The following is a 21,429-nucleotide window of genomic DNA, read 5'->3' as shown; positions in this document are numbered from 1 at the left end:
GCTTGAGTAAGAAAATGAAACTTCAAGTAGCAGCAGCTTACTTTAACGCGCACTGTGAAATCAGTGCTCTGAAACCCCCCTCCCCCCTCTCCCCTTTTTGTAAAATTGCAAACCAGCAAGTTGCTCAGGTGAGTTGGTATTTTACCATCAGAAGTAACATACAGGACACATTTGCCTTGCTAGCCTACCAGTAACAATAGGTATACTTATCCACAAAAGTTTATGGAGTACAGAAAGATCAAAGACACTTTTCAGCCTAGACATCTGGCCCACAGTAAAAAGGTGCAACACTGCAGGTGTCATAGTAGAGCGTCAACCCGCCCCTCTATTGCAACTTACTGGTTAAGGAAGGCGAAGAGGTATCGAAGCACGACAAATACAGGTCTTGGGAAGCTCTGGACAACATCTCGTACTTTGGCTACAAACTCCTCCTTGGACTCGAGCTCTGCGCAAGACAAAATGTACAAACTCTAAATCATTTGAACAAAGAGAATCACATGATTACTAAAGAGGAAGCTTTGGTTAGTTAGTTAGTTAATTGGGGTTTAGTGGCGCAAAAGCGACTAAGGCTATGCTGCGCCAAACACAAGGTGTTATGAATAAAAATTTAAAAACAGCAAAGGCTGTGTTGGTCTATAGCCTGTTTAAATAGCCGGTATCGTCCAGAAATTTAAAAAGGTCTGGTAATGGCACTAGTGCATCATCTCCTAAAACTAAGGCAGGGTGTAACAGTATGTGTAACTTGTATAAGTTCTGCAAAAGGTTTCGTCTCTGTGTTGCGATATGCTTACATGTCAGTAAAATGTGCATCACTGTGAGCGGTTCTTGGCAGTTCTCGCATATTGGTGGGTCTTCTTTTGGGAGTAAAAAATTGTGTGTGAGGTGTGTGTGCCCAATCCGTAGTCGACATAAAACTACTTCAAAGAACCGTTCCTGATGACTACATGACTGCCATTCGCCAAGTACGGGTTTTATCAGATGTAGCTTGTTGTTTGTACAGTGGTCCCATTGCTGTTGCCATTTTGACCTCAAGGCCTTCCGAATCGCACGGATACAATCTTTATATGGGAGTGTTGTGTTTGTTATGTCTTTGTGTGCTGCCATTGACGCGCATCTATCAGCTTCTTCATTACCCGGTATTCCAACATGGCTTGGTACCCAGCAAAACCTGATTAATCTGCCTTACTTGTTTCATGTTACCAGGTTTAAAATATCCCCTAATAGGGGTTCACATTCAGATTTCACATGTAGAGCCTTCAGTGTGCTTAAGGAATCAGTGTATATGACTGTTTTCGTGTTTGTCAGCGATGACCTTTTTAACTACAGTCCATATTCCGTAGACTTCGGCCGTGTAAGCAGAGGCGTGCTGTGGTAGTCTAATACTTGTTTCTGAATTTTTGTCACGACCCCCACTCCAACGTGTTCTTTTGTTTTAGAGCCATCAGTGTAAAATTCCATGTAATTTTTGTATTTCTCCTGAAGAGCGCGGAATTCTTGTATGATGTGTTCGTGTGGAGTGTCATGTTTCTTTAGAGGGGTTAAAGCCCAGTCACATAACTGTATGAGTTCGCACCATGGGGGTAATCGTTGTGGCCTTTTAGCAACCTGAAGGACCTCAAGAGGAATATTATAATCGCGACAGTATTCCTCATATTGCAGCAGAAGTGGTCTAATCATGTTCGGTTTATTTGTGTAGTGTAATCGTGAGTTGCACTGTGTGACGATGCTGTAGCATATATGTTGTGGTGATGACTGGATTCTGAGTATATAGGAAAACATTAGTAGCGCCCTGCGCTGCTGTAAAGGAGGCTCATTACATTCAGTGCATAGACTCTGGACAGGTGATGTTCTGTAAGCACCACTTGCCAGTCGCAGTCCAAGATTATGAATTGGGTCAAGTCGTCGGATGTAAGACGGTCTGGCTGAACCATATATGATGCTACCATAGTCTAATATGCTACGTACTAAAGAACGGTATATGTGTAGCAGGCATTTACGGTCAGAGCCCCAGCGCTTCCGGGACAAGACTTTGAGGATGTTAAGTGCATTACTCCCTTTAATTTTAAGACTATTTATGTGCGCCAGAAAGTTCAACTTTTTATCAAACAGAACGCCCATAAACTTGTGTTCTTGTTTTACCGGTATTATGACTTCCTGTAACTTAAGCGTGAGATCTGGTTGCAGGCCTCTTTTCTGTGAGAAGACAACACTAATCGTTTTTTCCGTTGAGAAACGAAAACCGTTTTCAGATGCCCACTGCGTGAGTTTGTTTAACGTAATTTGAGTTTGCTGTTTGCAGGTTGCCATGTTCAATGCACGACATGCAATTTGTAGATCATCCACATATAACGAGTGCATTACAGATGGTGGAATTATATTATTTACTGAGTTCATTTTTATGACAAACAGTGTTGTGCTTAATACACATCCCTGTGGCACACCATTTTCTTGGATGAATATGCATGAGAGCACCGTTCCTAAACGCACTTGAAAGGTTCGGTCGGACATGAAATCGGCTATACATTTGAGCATTCTACCACGGATCCCTAAATCCGCTAAGTCTCTCAAAATACTAAACCAAGAGGAAGCTTTGGATCAGGGTCCCCCCAACTGTGATTCCCCAATTCAAATACAGTAGAAGCTCATTCATAGCTTTCATTCGTTCATTCATATGAACTAACTGGGAAAATGTGCGATCCAAAGCCACTAAAAATCGGCATATACAACTGTCTCTTGGCAAGAGTCGCTGCAGCACGAGACGCCGATGTGCGCCAATCTGGTAGGGCCAAGCAGCCCGAGATGCACTGTGTCGTTTTCCTATAGGGCAGTGTTTTACAGGAAAGCTAGCTATTAGTGTTTGTTTACTAGAAACCGAAATGAAATCTAGCTGGGAGGTGACACTGGAATAAAATTCCACCAGAGCGAAACATGATGCTCCCTTTGCGCGCTTCTAGCAGGAAACAGTGGCGCGTTTGGGTTTTTGTCTATTAAAAGCGTGCAGTATGCTTTGAGGGGCAGTACACCACATGCACTGTGAAACAGGTAGGTGAAGATGCTTATCGCAATAGGCTTGGCAGAGATAGGAGATTTGCTGGTACCAAAGAGGAAACTGAATGCGTGCCAGCATTATCACGTGACACGAACAGGCGAATACTGCGGGGAAGCTGCCATAGCAGAAGCCTACTTCTCTTGATTGCACATGCCTCGCACCTTTTCTTGTTCACATGGAATCTAGCACATGGAAAACGTATCACATGATCGCAGTTTGATGATGTACTGAACATTGGTGCCAAAAGATTGTGTTTCCAGGAATGTATTAAATGTGAAAAAAGAAGCTAGAAGCTTAACTGTACAGGGTCCTGAATATTTCGCTGTGCCTGTTCGAAAAAAGGTTCTGCGCTTACCGCTGCACTGTTCTTGCTCAAATTTTGTAGTACGATCGCATTTTTGGGTCTGCTTCGCTTAGTATAACACCTACCACAGTTAATTGCCTGGTTTTTATAAAAAAAAGTGCAAGTTTGCTGTTTCTTATGGGGGTGCGAGCTGCTGCAGCGACAACACGCGACAAACCTCCCTGACTGGCTGCTTTCTGCAGCTGCCAGCAGGCGACGACATAAGTTTATGCTAGCACCGTCGCTGCAGCAGCTCACATCCCCATAAGTGAAGGCAAATTGGCACTTTTTTCTTACAAACCAGGCAATTAACAGTGGTAAGTGTTATACTAAGCGAAGCAGACCCCAAAATGCGATCGTCCTGCAAAATTTTAGCAAGAACAATGCAGCGGTGAGTGCAAAACGCTTTTTTGAACAGGCGCAGCAAAATATTCAGGACCTTGTATTGGGTCATCTTCTGTGTTCTCAATCGCAAACATTGGCGCTGGGAAATCATATGATACAGGATCGTATCATCATCGTCAAAAACATTTATTGTCCTCTATGTACAGGGTCTTTTGTGGTAACCTGTCAGGGACGCTTGTATCAATGAGCTTCTACTGTACTACATGTGAAATTCATAAATGTAGGGGTGTGTGAATATCAAAACTATCGAATACAAATCAAATACAAATACCTAGCTTCGAATATTGAATAATAGTATGCACATGCATTTATTAGGAAATTTGGTAATTTTAACATCAGAACACTGAAATTACACTGTCAAAGGTAAAAAATTAAGACTAGCAAGCCATTGTACTAAAGGATTGTATATTTGGATGGCCTTAACTTGGAAATTTTAGTAATTCTCAATAGCCGTCTGTTCTCGCCAAACTGCACCTGATACAACATCAAATGCCCATAAACTCAAAGGCATTTGACCCTGTACGAGCCATCACTCATTGCATTTGCTGTCAACCATTAAGCTCAGGACTGGGTGTGGCACTGCATAAGTAACAAATGAGCAAGGCAAAAGCTGTGCTCATACCCAACCAAAACGAAGTGGGGCTGTACTGTTCTGATGACTGTTGCTTAGAAAAGAACATTAAGAACAGTCTTTTCTTTTTCCTATGTTTCGCTCCACATGCAAGCAGGACTTCTGCAGTACAGCTTGTGCAGCGAGCCCCTTCTGTTGTTTTCCTTCAGTGTGAGACATCGGACAAACTAATTGTTGTCGAGGTATTGCATTTGCAAGGATGTAACGCAACCACCAATACAATGCGAGGTATACTACATTATACTACAGGAAGAAAGGAGAGGGCAACCTGATTGCATGAAAAAAATGTTTTGATTACAACTCCAAGTAAACATGTGCAATGCAGCCGCACTCATTTAGAATGGTGCCTTTTTGCATACCGCACTGCGCGCAGGCATCATCGTAATGCCCATTGTGGAACGCCCATTGCCTGCAAGATCTGTACTACAAGTCTCGCTACCACGTAGCGGATCGGCCATCGCTCTATCCTAAAATGTTATAACATGCATGCAATACGCTGCACAAGGAAGCTACATGGCAGATGCATATCAATTTCCAGAAAACTGTATCTATTTCATTTACCAAACATTTTTTCCCTTCTCAATTTACCTATTCATTTAATGGCTGCCCTCTAGCAGATGTTTCACAATATAAATATCTAGGTCTTCTACTCACTCAGGATTTATCTCGTCGCATCACATCTAACTCATGTGCAACCGTGCGCTTAGAAGGTTAGGCTACTTGCAACGCACATTACATTCAGCCCCACTTAGCACACGACTCTTCACTTACAAAACGCTGGTTCGTCCAATACTGGAGTATGCCTCTGTCATATGGAACCCACACAAAATATCTGATATCAAGGAAATTGAATCTGTCCAGAAGAAAGCTGTACGCTTCAATTATCGTCGCTTTGACAGATATTTTTCACCCAGTTCCTATCTTCTTAGTCTTCAACTTACCAGTCTCTCTTTCCGTCGAATCTTTGAAGTTTCTTTATACTCTAATAAACTCCCCACGATTTCCCCTACTTAGCAAATACATCGCACCTGCTAAACCTACAACCACCAGACATCACCACGAGTTGAATATGACCACTTTTCACCATCGTACCGATGCGTTTAAATACACTTTTTTTGTCCGTTCTATAGAATTGTGGAATGCTCTGCCTGGTTACGCAAGATCTTTACCACTCGATGAATTTTTATTGTATATTACTAATCATTGATGTTCAGAGCTCTTTGTTATGCTTTTCTATGTATTGTATTTCCCCACTCCTGCGATAGCCCTTTGGGGCTGCAGTATTTTGAAACAAATAAATAAATGGGCATGCAGCAGGGAGCTGGCATATTTACTTAGTGAGGCCGCATGGACGGGCATCGCTGCTGAGCGATGCTTTTGCCCATTGAACCTATACTCCCGCAAGGGAATTCTTAGTGCAGTTGGATTATCTCGCGCAGCCACCGCTATCACGTTTCGTTCAGCTTTACGTGCACCTGTGCTGCCCACAAACCCAAACCCGTGCCCCTTGGTACTGAGAAGCCGGCTTTCCAGCAAAGCTTAGTGGTCTAGTGGCTGAGTGTGCTTTACAGGCGAAATTTTGCCAGCAGTAAGATATTTTCACAAAATTCAACACAAAATCAGATAAACTAGCTGTGCATGTGTCGGTGTCTAGTGCTCCAACGATTCGCACAACGCTTCACTTTACATAACTGCGAACAACAGTTGAGTCTTTAAAACTTTTTAGTACCTCTAAAGTCCTCTACTCTCATCTGCTCTCTAAAGTCCTCTACTGGCTTTATTTCTGCGTCCAGAAATAAAGCCAATTATTTCTGCAAGTACGCTATGAGGCATTTTACAAAAATTGCCAGAAGCTGTCGCATAATAAAATCATTAAAATGTGAAATATCATTGATGACTCTCACTAGGTATGTACATTAGAATTCTGTAAACAGCAAATATTAGAACACTTAGTCTAACACATGCAAACCTACTCTACTAGCTTACAGTTAAAATCAAATTACTATGTTTGCACGAGTCTTCCAAACGTCATTCTCCAGTTACCGGTGGTACATTTCAAAGCAATAATGTGTGTCGTTTCTGCATGCCTCACACACCCTAATAGACACAGTTAATAGAATTGTGACATCAATACGAAAAAGCAAAAATAATAATAGAGAGCAACAGAAAGTTCCCTACGGAGAAGTGAACTGTCGAGCTAATGTAGGTGCATGTTCTCGATGGCAGAATACGATCTCGTTGCTTGCAGAGGGGCAGGGGAGGCAGTAATAGAGAGAGGTTCACTGGAAATGCATCATGTAAACACCCCTTTAGGAAGGAGTATCAATATCTGTTCCCAGTTATTCTCATGGATGTCACGTGTTGGTGCCACTAAACTGACCTGAAGTCTGCCTCAGCCATTGCTTGCACGTTGCAACCTCTAATCGGGAGAGCACAGACTCACTTGCCAGCAACTCACAGCCAAGGCACCACTTTTGGTTATATGGTAATTCCCTGTTCTCCTGCAAATCCCATTGTACTTTTGTTATCAGACACACACACTTACATTCAACACTGTCCCGACTGTGCCAAGCAAAAACACAGGATGCCTGTTCTTGAACTAATGGAATAGCTTATCAATTCTGGAAACATAATTAACAAGAGGTCTTCCAGTTCCAACATTGCACTGTCAAGCCAGCGAGATCAGTCTCATGAAAGCAGGTATGCCACCACAGCTGTAGTCAAAGAAGTGCAACTCACGACTAATCTCCATGAGCTGGTCAAAGTAGAAGATGGGGAACAGTGGTTCGCGGAGCTCGCGCAGGTACAGCTTCAGCACACCAGCCACTGAGTTGATGTCGCTTGCATCTGACACGTCCGCCAATGGGTCTTCCCCTGCACCAAGGCCTCCTCTCACTTTCCATGCACAAGAACATTTAACAACACAAAGGAGTAAGTAAACCTTCCTTATACCCATGTAGCGCACAACACTCGGCGGGAGCCAGGCGGACACGGGAGAGATGCACTTTGCCCTCTCCCAGCTCTCGCTCGCCTCTCGCGACGTGCGTGCCCACGCGGGAAGAGGGAAAGTATCCGACGGGCGAGGAGGACATTCCCCTCGCGAAAAGGTAAAAAGGTATAAAAGAGCGCGACCGAGAGACCCCCGAGCCTCTGACCTCGCTACTCCTGACCTGCCCCTACGGCTATACCCGCTGCAACCCGTGAGTGACCTCGTTTGCGTGACTATCACACGCAACGAGGCAAGCCTCTTTTATTACTGATTATACAGAGCGGACTCCCCTCTGCAAGTGTGTATTATTGCCCGCAGCAATAAACGTTGTTGAGTTGACTCAACCCTATGTAGCTGCGATTGCTCGCGCTACGGGTTGGGGAAGACCCCCACATTTGGCGACACCACACACTGTATCTAGAGGTGTTTAATTCTGACTCTTCCTGCATGCAGCTGTGAAAGCTCATGCACTAAAAATGCCTTTGTCGCAGAACAGATAGTGGCAGCAGCCGCAAGGTGAAAGCTGGAAAAGCACCGCACCACGTTCGAAGCAATCTCTGAAGTGGTTGATCTCGACTTGGGAGCCCGACACCCGGAACACACCCTGATGGTGCAGTCCTGCAAAAGGCACATCAGAAAGCTCAGCTGCTGTCTACAACTATCCGTGCTGCCAAGCGTGCTGTTAGGGCAACTCACCGTACAGGTTGATCACCCGCACACAGCTTCGAATGACCAGCGGAACCTCTTGGTTGGTGGTCTGCATGAGCACATGGACCCATAAGCCACTTTTTCATGTACAAACTCGTCTATCCGTGCCACATTATTGGCCATGTTTGCACTCACAAACTTACGCCTGATGGTTCAGCTGATGCATGCTGTCACATAAACCAGATGTGATTAAAGCATTGTGCAGACAAGGTCTCTTTATTACAGCAGACTTCCGTTAATTCGACTCCGGTTAATTTGATCCTGACCAAAGGACTCGGAACAGCGGCCGTGCATTTCTAATGGACCCAAATTTTCGTTATTTCGATCCTAAAATTGTCCTGCTCCGGATAATTCGAACTTGACCAGCAGCTTGTACGCGCCTGGCCCCTATGGTAACCACAATAGCGACCCCTTTACCAGCAGCGCCAGCCTGGGCAGAGCTTAGGCGACAGTGATTGGGTTGAACCCATGTTACCTCACATCGAAAACAGCTGTTGTTGGAATGCCCTAGTAAAATTTTCAAGTAATAACGGTACTTAGCAGATTAGATTTTTACGCAATTCTAACGCGCGCTATTTCTCCCCAGGAAAATTGGGCGGAAAACCGAGTTAGCGGCGATCATATGCTTTGCTGCATAACGTGGCTGTATTGTGGCGAAGCTAAATAATAATAAAAAAAAAACATGCTGCCATGCTAATTTTAGGAAACCGGTCACCACTGGGCAACACATATCCTTGCCCATTTTTCTTAAAAGAAAGTTGGATGCATGTTAGGTTTCTGTATTGTTTAGGAACTTGAATGTTATTTCTATATTAGTTTTCTACCTTGAATGGGAGCGGGAGCATGTTTGATTCAGGGACGTGTTAGAATCCGACTAATACTGCCAAATGAATCAGCAGTGTGTTTTGACATTTTACAGCGAAGCCGTTCGCCTCTAGTTGGTCGGCGGTTTTCGTGTCTGTGTCAGTCAGCAAGAAAATTGCCATACAGTAGAACCCCGCTGTTACGTTCCCGGGTGCTGCGTTTTCCCGGCTGTTACGTCGTTTTTGGCCGGTCCCGGCACATCTCCCATAGAACCCAATGCATTGGTAACCCCGCTGTTATGTTGCAACTGTGGGACCGTTCCCCCATCATACATTGCGAACTGCCACCCCGCTCCAGCCGGAGCGACCATTTTTACTTTTCATGTCGCTTGGCTTGGTTGCTTGACGATGGCATTGGCCGCCCTAAGTGCCGGGGGCGACACTTATGACGTATTTTCGGTTTCCGCCAGCAAAAGTATGGCCCTTGAGATCCATATTTGCTATTTAAAGATGGTGTCCATGACGTGTTGCGGCCCTAAAATTGGTTTTGGCTCATAGATGTTCCGTATAAGGTCCAAGGGCGATAACGCCGTCGCCGCGAGCCGTATGCTCTATGTGCGAGAAAAAGCTTGCAAAGGGAGCCGACGACCGCATCTAAATCTCGCGTGCAAAAGACGGAAAAGCAGGGAGGAAGCGCGCCTTCTTCCGTTGCGCTCGAGGCACCGGCGAGGAAGCGAGGGGGGAGGGATAGCGGGCGGCGTTGTACTGTACTCTAGCATCAAGTGCATACTACGCGGCTGCGCAGCGGCGCATGGTTGCGCGGGTCGTATCTTGAAAGCGATCTACGTTGGGGGCAGAGTCCAAGCAGTGTAGGTGCGTCGGCGGCTCTTAGCTTTGTGCGTGCTGTGTGTTCTTGGCACTCAGTTTGCCTTAGCGATAGACAACAGCACGAAGGTCACTTCGCTCGCTTCTGCAGCGGCGCTTAAATTCTTCACGCCAGCGTTTGACAGTGCGTGTCCGCGCTCAAAGAATGTGATGTGTTCATGTTTGCCTGTGGGCGCTGACACCGTGCTTGTTAATATAGTTAATAAGCGAATGTTTACAAGTTTATATGGACGATAAAACTACTATTCTTACTTTGTATAGCTGTCTACTAATTTGCTATCGCAATCGATACTTCGGCTGTCGGGCGAAACTCCGGCTTTTTTTCCCACGTAAGAATTAAAATAATATTGTGTGCAGTTCAACACTACTCCCATTTCTCACCTTTGCCTGTTTCCTGGCTCTTGCGTTTCCCGGCTCTTACGTTTTCTTTTTACGGTCCCGTGAAAAACGTATAAGCGGGGTTCTACTGTATATATTTACGTATATGTATATGCCACATCTTGCTATATGATATACGGTACGTGCAGGTTACTTTGCCACACCATTCTATCACTAAAGTTGATCATACCTTGTCTTACATTCTTGACAAAGTAATTCCTCAGAATTTTGAGAATGACAGCCCACAAACAAATGTCATGAAACAAAGCACCGACAGTGCATGCTTTTTATGTCTTCTCAGATTGAAATATTAAAAGTACAAAAGAATAAAAGAAACCTGAAAATTATGCAATTTTTCGTGCGGCTGTGCACTATGTTATATCCTCAGTTTCAGTTTCTTTTGAATGCTAGCACCACATCGCGCCCAGCATTATAAGTGCACTGCGCCATGTTCCTCTTTCCATCTGTTGAAATAAACGTGAGTCTACATCTGGTCCCCGTCCAAGGAAGTTTCCTCTTTTTCCGCAGCGCTCTGCGCCCTCCGCCGTTCCGGCCGCCCCGTCGAGGCAACTACAACTTATGGAAACACATCACACTACCTCTGGGATCGGCCCCAGCAAGAGGCCGCACTTCTACCAGAAAGCTTGCCTTTGTGCAAAGAATTATTCACCAACGTTTCCCGGTAAACATTATGGTTACATAAGCTGCAGTTGCCGGGAGCTTAAGTCTCCTCCAAGTATTTTTTTCTGGATCTTGTTTAATTCGACCAGCCCAATAATTTCACCAATTTCGTCGGTCCCGTCAGGGTCAAATTAGCGGAAATCAACTGTATTTGCAGACCGCCATACGATGGGGTAGTTAACATTGCATAACGAAGTGCTGTAGCCACCACAAAACTAATGTAATGACATCTCGTAGCAAGGTTGCATATCACGGTAATATTATGTACTTTGTGACATGCCCCATGCTGCAATAACTGCACTTTTCAGTTTTCACTGATTGTACATTGTGGTAACAACAGGTGCTGAAAAGATACCAGTATGCATGCTGGTCCACCTACCTCCAGGTACTCCTCGAGGCTCCCTTCGAACAGCCGTGGCTGGCCACCGTGTCGGGCTGCTAGGGCAGCCTGACGGCCAATGCGCTTCTTGCGGGCAGCAGGCCGTGAGTGAGGCTGCAACGTCTGTGTCTTTGTATCGAGGCCCTCGCGCTGCAGGGCTGCCCGCAACAGCTCCGCCTTGGCTTCCAGGCGTGCCGCCACACTGCAGCCTAGGCTGTACGTTCTGAACTTCTGCAGGCCACACGAGAAAAGAAAGGGTGCCTAGCATTTACTTGATTTAAATTTGATTAACTGTAAGGCTCGACAGAATTGGGTAGCTTGAAAGCACAGGCCCTGAATGCTATGACAACATATCCAGCCGACATTTTGAAATTTGCTTCAAGTAACAGGAATATTGAATAATGCAAGTTTGAATTATCATGTATCGATCACAGCACAAAGTTATTTGGGATGCTGTGGATGTCTTACAAGAATGATTAGCAGCAGTCCCATAAGGTGCTCCCCCACACACTTTCACTTGTACTCATGTGGTCAGCCTGCCTGTGCATTTGGGCCCAGTGTAATAACAGGTAAGTGCAACCTGCAACTGGACGACCAACTTACAAACTCATTGCTGCAGGACCTGCACCACACAAAGCTGCATGTGCATATTTGATGCCCCTTTTCATTCATCTTCTTTTTTACCCAATTTGACTAGTGGCCGATCCCCAAAACGATAATAATACAGTCGAATCTTAATAATTCAAACTAAAAGGGGCCGAAAAAAGTGGCCGAATTAAATGGAGTTCGAATTAAAGGAACCTCATTGAATAGAGGACTTACATGCAGCACTGTGTTAGGCAGCGCATGGTGCACCGAGCTAGCACGTGACGAGTTCCGGAAGTGTGACTTCACAACAGTGCACCCTTTGCTGCTGAGAAGCAACACTCCTATGCAAAATTTTCACTGCTGTGACGCCTTACCTCAAGGCAAACTTTGCATATATCCCACACCCCCACTTTACTGTTACATTTACAAAATGTTTGGTGCGAGTTATATGCGCCAAAATACGGCACTTGCAACGAGAGATTAGCAACAGCTGGTGCGTAGCTGTACTGCCGGGTCAGAAGCCCCACCACGAGTTGGCGTGCTGATGAGAGCACGGTCAGTGGCACAATATGCTCACATTAACCGTCACAAACTGATTACGAGGTGTTTTTACGCATTAAAGTACATGTCATACCTGCCAAACTAGCAAACTGAAAATTCTGGAGACCGCCGCGCATGCCCGATGCAATGGGAAGGGGTCAGAAAAATTTCCCCGATGATTTGCTTTGGTCGCCACACTTCGGGAACACTTTCCAAAATAAAAGTTCCGCGTGATCACTCCTGCTTAGCGGCAGGTTGTGTTCGACAAGAAACCCCATGAAGAGGCACTCTACACAGATTACACTGTCTTTGCAGTTGTCTTGGAGAAAACTGCTGATGGTGCCCTGCAGCAGGGCCTCCTCCTTATAGAATTTGCCGAGGGTTCAAATACAGTATAGACCACTTATGACGTAACCGTTTATAGTGCAGAACTGGCTACAACGCGGCCTTTTCCGACTCCCGTTTACCCTCCCATAGAACTCCATGCATACGCATACCGCTTATAGTGCAGCCGCGTGAGACGAAATACCGGTTATAATGCAGCTTCCGCGAGAAAATCTTGCCGACAAGGGCGGCAGCGAGCACGCTTCGCAACAAGGTGCGTGCTCCCAGCCGGCATATGCATTATTCAATGCACTCAAACTCTCGTTATATCGGACTTATTTGGCCGCACATTGGTAAATTCGGACTACTTTCGCAGCTCGGTGAGCGAGGGGCGCCGCAAATGTGTGACGCAAAAGAGCAAGAATGATGCTAGCGTCCAACCGGAAAGAAGCGGCGGAATCCGCATCGCCACAGCCATCAGTTGAAATCGTACGTGAATGACAGAAACGCCGGAACGCTTCGAGCCTATTTGTGTGTTTAAAGCCTGTATTATTGTGTTTACCGCTGCGCATAACACCACGTTGGCCGCAGGTTTCGTAACTGCATAGTTAGCATCCACGATCACATCGATAGCGGCCGCGGTTTTCTCCGCAGTGGTTGCGGCGAACAGTAGTTTCGTTTTTACTCGGTACGCGTGTCGGCCGTGTGCCTAAAAAACTGCGTAGTCGCCATCGATGATTGCATAGAGAGCGACCACGGTTTCAACTGCCCCCCCCCCCTCCGTTTTGCAGCGAATGGTAGTTAATTCATACAGACTCTGTGCATGCGTCGGGCGCGTGTCTTCAGCACCGCAAAGTCACCGTTAATAATCACGTCGATAGCGGTCACGGTTTTTTCTGCAGTGGTTGCGGCAAACAGTGGTTTCGTCTTGACTCGGCGCAAAGATGTCGAACTTGAAGAGCACCGGCTACATCGCGATTATGTTTACACCAGCTCACTGGCGAAAACGTAATTGCGATCTGCATGCGATAGTACAAAGCGTGTCTACGTGCTTGGTCTACATGTTTTGCATACGTGCAGGGCTTGAAAATCTTTGTTTTGGTTATATTGCAGTATCGCTTGTAGTGCAGATATTCGTGACTCCGGCGACTTAGGTTATAAGCGGTCTACACTGTATATACATGAATAATAACTGCATTGCCATTACCAATGCCATTGTATATTAGATGCTGCAAGCGAATTATTGAACGCTACGCACTGTCAAGTAAAATATGTATTTTTTCATGAAAGAACATATTCATATGTACCAGAAATTGTGGCACAAATAACTGATATCAATGCTTCCACGTTTTCTTTTGTCTATTTAATAAGAAAAGAAAATATCACATGAACTTTAGAACTATATCAGTTCGAAACCAGCAAAGCAGTGCATGCAGGTGACAAAAAATGTAGAGGCCATGAAAAGAACAAGTTTAGGACAAATATTTTGATGAATCTTTGTCATTCAAGAACCTTGTTTACATTTTTGTACATAAGCAATGGCCAGAAAAAAAACCTTAATGACGCTGTCCTTCATTGCAATAGATTGCGCTGGAGTAGCTGTTACCGGTCGTGTATTTTAATTACACAGAGATTTTAGTCGCAACAGTGAGTACATATAAAAAGCCAGAGTTCTGCAAGATATACATTAGAAATGCGAAGATAGAATGTAATATACAAATGCAAAGGTACAACTTGATAAAGGGCAAAAAAGTGTTGCTGGAAAGAAAGTTCTGTGCTTGCATACACAAAACATCGCAACAAGATATTTAAATATGTGTATAAGTCTCCAATAAATCTACGTATTTAAGCAAACTTCACTGTATATAATGCGTCAAACAAGACAAATAAACATGTTGTGCAGTCACAGATAGCAAACTTTACGCATAGAAAGACAGAAGATCCAGGCAAGAACAAAACTATGATCGCAGAAATCATGATATGTACTTGTACCATGCGGTGGTCGCGACAGCACCATATAGGTGGAATAATAGAGTAACAATGCAGAAATCGGTACGAAAATGTGTAATTTAACTGCCAGCAGAGCGGCAACAAATATTCTGCACCCAAAATTAAATAAGGTTATTGCTTCGGTTCAAAAAGGAAGTAAAAGCAGGTAGCTAAAATAGAAAGAAAAGGCCAAACGAAAGCCACAGATGATACGGCAAGTTGAACTACCCAACATCCGAGTGTGTTTGTTGGGAAACGCCGCGTGGGCCGGGCTTTCAATGAGCAAGGTCGGTCAAAATTGGTTATTGATATCCTCGCAATTTTCGTATTCACATAATAATTTTGATCATGATCCTAACTGTTACAATAAATGGTGAAAATTTCTGGGGTTTTAGAAGCTAATGAACAGGTATACGTTTTCATAATATTGAGTTTATTGACCTGAAGGAACACGAGGTATTTGAGAACACTATTCCTTATCGCCATAGACACTAACAGGCTCATCATCTCTATCTAGGCGTTCGGCTTCTTGGTGGTTGACCCCTTATCATTTATACTGTGCAGTTTGTTCAAAGATGGAAGTGCACAGGTTGACGCAGAAAATGAAATACCATGCAGCCCTCATCACCCTGGCCGCACACCACAGCAACTTGAAAATTGCCACCTTTCTGAACGTAGCAAAGTCTCACGATAACAAGGTACAGACAGATCCGATGTGTTCTGGCAGTGAAGTAGCATCTGTGGCGAAAAGGAAAAAGCACAGTCAGCGGTCAGACGTTGTCAGAACCCCTGATTTTCTCCGGCGGCTGCAAGCCATCGTGAGTGACGACCCAGGGAAGTCAATGCAGGCCATTGCAAAGAAGATCCAAGTCACAGTGTCAGGCTCACTGTGAACGAGGACTTGAGGTACCATTCCTATGTCATGAGAAGGGGGCAATTTACGTCCGATAAAACTCGGGAGAATCATCTGCTCCGCTCCAAGCGCTTGCTAAGCAAGCTGAAGAGACCTGAGGAGCCTGGAATGCTCTGGTTTTTTTCAGATGAAAAGAACTTTGAAAAAGACCAAAAAGTTAACTGCCAAAACGACACGTGGCTTTGCGCAAGCGCTGATGAGCTGCCTACACTGATGCACACAAAATTTCCGTCATCTGTGCAGGTGTTATCAGCAACGCAGGTGGCGTCAAGCCGCCACACTTTCTTGCCAAAGGACTCCGCATTAATGCTACCGCGCCCGTGGAGGTGCTTGCCACCAAAGCCCTGGATAGAGACTGTTTCGAAAGGAAGACCTTGTGTCTTTCAACAAGATTCAGCTCCCACCCACACCGCCTGCGTCACCTAGGAGTGGCTGGCTAACAACTTCTACGACCACGTCACTCCCTACTTGTGGCCTCCTAGTTGTCCAGATTTAAATCCGCTCAACTACTATGTCTGGTGCATCATTGAGAGGGAGGCCAACAAACAGCCACATAATACAAAAGACTCGCTGAAGGCTGCCATTGCTGACTCAATGGCCAACATCTCTAAAGGCCCAACTGCATGCATGCGATATCCAAGCGACGCGACAGGCAACCCTGTCGCGCTGTCGTGTCGCGGCGTGGAGCAACCACATGAACGCGACATCGCGAAAAAGAGTAGCGACGGATTTACATTGTTGTGCGAATAAATGTTATCGTGCGCGTGTAAAGAAATCTCAATTTTATCAAAAGGTGAACGTTTTATCTACGAGTAGATCTATAGCTAAAATATGATATCATCCCCAGTAGAAATCCGTCCCATGCTGCCAGCGTGAAATGCTCTGGCGCGATCTGTTGAGTAAAACTTAAAACACTTTCTCGGCTCTCGGTGGCATCTCAGGCCTAACAGCGTCAAAACAAACAACCTATCTCAATAATAAAGACAAGAGAACGCCGATACTTAGTCCTCAGCTAGCGAGAGGTGAAGCGACAACTGATTGTACTATTTATTTTTTGCTCTCACAGCAGAGAGCAAGTTGCAAGAGCGAATTCTGATCGAAGCGGGCAGAGTGATTGCTGCCATGTTGTTGCTCAATCGCTGTCCGCAGCGGATGTCGTCATGCTGACTTCCGGACCACAAGCCATATTTTCTGGCTGGCCAGAAACCGGCGACGCGACCAGCGACAGCGACGGATCGCCCACCGCCGACGGCTTGTCGCCGTCGCTTGTCGCTCGAAAATTGCATGCACGCGGTTGTGCCTTAAGGACCACCTGATCTGTGCATGCAGCCGTTTTTGAAGCTCAATTGAATTGGTTATTGCCGCGGATGGCGGATTCATTGAGTAATCGTGGAAATAAACCGTAAGAGAAGTATTTCCCAAAGTTTAGTGAGAATATGTCTGTTTTTGCTGGAGATATTCTTCTCTGCCTGAAGCCAACATTGTGTTCTCAAATACCTTGCACACCCGGTATATTATAAGGCATAATAGGATAATAGCGAAAGGACGTAAAAAAAAAAAAAAAAAAAAAAAAAAGAAAAAAAAAACGAACAAACGCTGTGCTGTGGTTGCCACTTTTTGGGAGATTTGAGGTCGCGTCTGTACAACCAGGAGATGTGATCTAAATTCGGGAGGCTCGCGGACAATTCGGGAGAGTTGGCAGGTATGTACTGTTGACAGGACCACAGCGTCAGTTCAAACAAACCGGAAGTTCGAATTAAGTGGTTTCGAATTAACGAGATTCCACTACAATAATATTGATAAAGTTAACTGCATGCCACTTTCAATTGCAGTGCAAACAATAAATTCACACATGTGTTTGTGGCATGCAGGGACACAGTGACTACAGAAACCAGAATCTATACTGTCCACTTTCTGCGTGACTGCCGCTCAGAAATGCCAGCATTTGGCAGTAACAGGCTCAATACCTCTGAAAATGTCATTTGTAAATTCAGTAATGCTTTCAAAACTTTAAAGACTGCAAACAGTAAAGGCATAGTGCAACTCCCAAACCAAAAGCATCCTCCGCAAATGTTCAGACTTCAAATCAATTCAGGCACTACCAGTGTATTTATTGACCCCCTGACCTCGAGATAGAAGTCCTCGGTCTCCTGCTTGTCGGCCCGCAGTTTCAGCGCCAGTGTCTCGGGTTGGGGTGGGGGCCGTGCAGCCGGACTCTCCTCAAACACAGGACGGCAGTCAATCTCGCGTGCTGCCATCATGTCGAGGAGTGAGCTCTCGGCTGTCTCCAGAGTCTTCCACACCTCGTCGTTCTCGGTGCAGAGGGACGTGAGGCGCTTGTTCAGCTGGCTCAGCCGCTGCTCCAGCTCCTCCTCCATTGGGTGCTCTAAGCTCACCTGCTGGGACTGTAAAAGCCACAACACAAGCAGCAACTTACCAAGATGTGTTGTTGGAGCGAGTTGTTTCATGATGCGGCACAAATTAAAAGCCCTGTCCTCTCCGTGTTCTTTTTTTTTTGATATTTTAATTCATTCCAGAACAAAGGACAATCTGCTTGCTTTCTTTCATTCCCCAGCAGCATTCCTACACATTAGTTCTTTTGTCACTTACTCGTTTTGTTGTTTAAACTGTGTCATGCACATCCCCCTCCACTTGCAAAGGATGCATGTCATTACTTGTGCAGTAGCTCAAAGCTTAGTGTGTCTGACACCCACACAACTTAATTAGCAATTGAAATTACCTGTTTGCCAGACGAACCTCTTATTTGACTGTTGATTTAAGAGCACTGACTGGTCCACATTTAGAAGAAAAGAGAAGACCTGTCCCCTTTGCACCATGATATGCATGAGTGCAGACAGCCCCACTGCAAACCATGCTCTAGAAAAAGGGTTGCATAAGCACTGCCTGTATTCCCCATGGAAGTTTGTTATTTTAACATTTCTGGATCATGTCCTGACTCAGAGATCACAAAGTTTCCTTTATTGAGGAGCTATTAGCGTAAATGACCATGAAAATTAAGGTTTCTGTAAATTAAGACAACATAAGCATCATAAATGTGCATTGCATTTCAAAAGGCTCACTCTTCCTTCAGGATGCTTACCTCCACATCAGCACGGTGGGGCTGGAAGGCAAATCGACGGGGCACCATGAAGGCATTGTGGTGCCCCTCGAGAAAGCGCTGCTTGTCAGCACGAGAGTCCAGGTCGGAGACACGCTGGGCCATTGCCTGGCAGCCCTGCTGTAGTGACCGCTGCAAGCACTCTTCCGCATTGCAGCTGGTGCGTAGCGCCCGCGACAGGCACATGTGGAAGCCAAAGTCCATGCACTGCACACGTGGGAGGACACATTCATCGCTGTTCTCCGCACTGACACTAAGACTACAGCCACCACATTCTTGCTGCAAAGCCTGAGAATAGCTTAAGAATATGCAAGTGCCCTGTTTATTCAGAGCACAAAAAGTTAGATCAACAGCTGGCTGACCCGTAAGGCCAGTCAGGCGACTCAGTAAGGTTCAATTAGTTTGCAGTCAATGTTTCTGTGAAGCTTATTTTTCTTCAACTAAAAGCTGCCCAATATAGCCCTATCTATGTGATCTACCAATCGTACACCTAGCACGGAACTCCTCCAACTAGTTACTCAGAAAACACTCATAGTCAAAATACACCTTATTTAAAGTTGAGCCTTGCATCATCAGACTGCAATAACAAGCTCATACACAAGTACCTAACTAAACCCGTGCACTGAAGCAGCAATGACAAACAAAAGAGCATCACACTGTGATGGGCATCAACGTATCAAACGGATGCAAGTTAGACGGTGATTCAAAAATAATCACAGCAACATAATGTGTGCCGTTGTCAACACAAGTGAGGAGATCAACATGGAGAGCATGCCAGCGGGAAAACACCATTCCTTCCACTCGCGCCCCATGCTTTCAATTTCAACAGCTGTGCTTCTGCCAGTAAAGGTGCATGAGCTATACTTTCTCACAATTGCCCAAAGGGAAAAGTAGTGCTGTGAAGCAGGTGCTTCAGACTGGCATCGTCACTAGAGCGCAGAGCACCCCGAAAGCATCACTAATGATCAATATTCTGGATTTAATTTTGTACCAGAAGAGTGCTGCTAATGCTGTATCAAATCTGAACAGTACCATTTGTGGGCTGCTAAATTTGGAGAAAGGATGTCGGAGAAAAGACCTGGTGAAAGATCAGAGCGTGCTGTGCATCCTCTAGCCTCTAACACCATCACCTTTGTCTCACCTGTGACCGGGAAACGTTCCAAAGTGCACACTCAGGCGCATTTTGAGTCAATGACAGTTAAATTTGCTTTTCACTCATTATTCGCCTGTGCAGTGGCCCTGGGCCCTTGAAGGGTCCAAACTCGCTCGCTTAATAAAGTTTTTCCATCCATCCACCGCCTAAGTAGATTCTAGTGTTTAAACCCGAAAGCTTGGCAAGAAGCAGTCTATTGGAGAACGTTGATAAGGGGGGGTTGATTTATCTGTGACAGAACTGTTAAAAAAATATGAAGGCCTCCACAAAAATTTTGAGGCCACAGCCCAGCCATGTGGTGTGGGGACTTGAGCCAGCTGCCACAGGAATCATTGCGCTTCCTGGAATCTTCATTGCAGAGTAGCCTAGAGGATGCCAAGAGTCGGCTTTATACATTAGGAACTCCTGATGACGGAAACAATCACCTCGTTCGAGTCGCCTGCCTAGGCGCCCACCTTTTGGCTCAACATTCTTCAGCAAAGATTGCGAAATAAGGGCCAGGAGTTCTGGAATGCACTCCCACCCCTCAAAGCTCGTGGATAGTACTATCAGCGCCGAGGCTCGAGAAGCCATCCTGGTCCTCGAAACATTGGTGTACCATGTCTCATTCGTCCTTGTGGTTTGCAAATGTATGCAGGTATGGACCCTTCACTGTGGCACACATGGATGAAACATGAAAAGCACAAGGGATTTCTGACGGACATTGACAAGGAGGTTTGGGCCGCTCCCATGGCAGCAATTTCCCATGTGGCACCCCAAATGTACCTATTGAGCCTTCAGGTTGGGGACAGACAACCCTTTCCAAGCGACAGACAACCCTTTCCAAGCGTTGAGGTCCCGTAATGGCAGACCATCAGGCCAGGAGCGCGCTTGTACCTATTTTACCGTTAGGTACCCGGAAGCAGCACTTGCCTCCCACAGCCGCAGCGGATGCTTTTTAACAAGGCCATCTGTGGTTGTTCGTATATTTGATTGTATATTTTCTAGCCTTTCTCCTTTTCCCACCTTCCTCTTCATCTTAAGGCCTCTCTGTCTTCAATCCTGTTCCCCATGAAGGGTAGCATGTAGATGGCTACATGGTCACCGGCAGAAATCTCTGTATTTCATTAGTGCTTTCTCTCCTTATTTGCTGTGCATCGGATCCAATTGCATGTTTCCCTTTTTTTCTTTGTTTACTTGTCATATTCAACATGTAATGCAGGAGAACCAAGACTTTCAAAGAATAAATTCTAAAAAAAGCTTCACTTGCTGAGCCATAACCATGGCCAAGCCACATTCAAAACAAGCCAAACCTCTCCTATCCTGGAATTGTCGTGGCTTCACTAAAGAAACTCATTCTGACAGCACTTGTGGGATTTCTAGTGTCCCAAAGCAGATGTTTGCTCTGCACATCAAAACCTCATGTCATGTGAGCGGGCCCTAGTTAGCAGCTTAGACGCAGAGGAAACATCCCATAGTGGTTTGCGCACTGGAATAAGTAAAAACCCTTCTTAACCTAGCATGCTCTCTTCAAGGAGGCTCTCAGTGATCTGTGCGGCTAGCTGCCCTGCTCT

At 45.4% G+C, this 21,429-nt stretch overlaps 1 protein-coding gene across 3 annotated transcripts in view; it reads right to left on the bottom strand.

Moving 5' to 3' along the window:
- LOC119431356 (SLIT-ROBO Rho GTPase-activating protein 1) overlaps positions 1–21,429 on the bottom strand; it is a 51,892-nt gene that overhangs the window by 16,645 nt on the left and 13,818 nt on the right. For 2 of the 3 annotated variants that reach the window (XM_049657366.1, XM_049657365.1), the window contains exons 4-10: positions 18,706–18,930; positions 17,732–18,010; positions 11,252–11,482; positions 8,114–8,174; positions 7,958–8,035; positions 7,168–7,323; positions 340–445 (exon numbers count right to left, since the gene is read on the bottom strand). In XM_049657366.1, coding sequence (XP_049513323.1) covers positions 340–445; positions 7,168–7,323; positions 7,958–8,035; positions 8,114–8,174; positions 11,252–11,482; positions 17,732–18,010; positions 18,706–18,930 — 1,136 coding nt within the window. The remainder of the gene's footprint in view (positions 1–339; positions 446–7,167; positions 7,324–7,957; positions 8,036–8,113; positions 8,175–11,251; positions 11,483–17,731; positions 18,011–18,705; positions 18,931–21,429) is intronic. The other variant, XM_037698841.2, reaches the window with a different exon arrangement.

Source organism: Dermacentor silvarum, chromosome 10 (assembly GCF_013339745.2).
Source record: "Dermacentor silvarum isolate Dsil-2018 chromosome 10, BIME_Dsil_1.4, whole genome shotgun sequence".
Taxonomy (NCBI): Eukaryota; Metazoa; Arthropoda; class Arachnida; order Ixodida; family Ixodidae; genus Dermacentor; species Dermacentor silvarum.
Note: the sequence above shows the minus strand (reverse complement) of the source record. Positions and strands in the feature narration are given on the sequence as shown.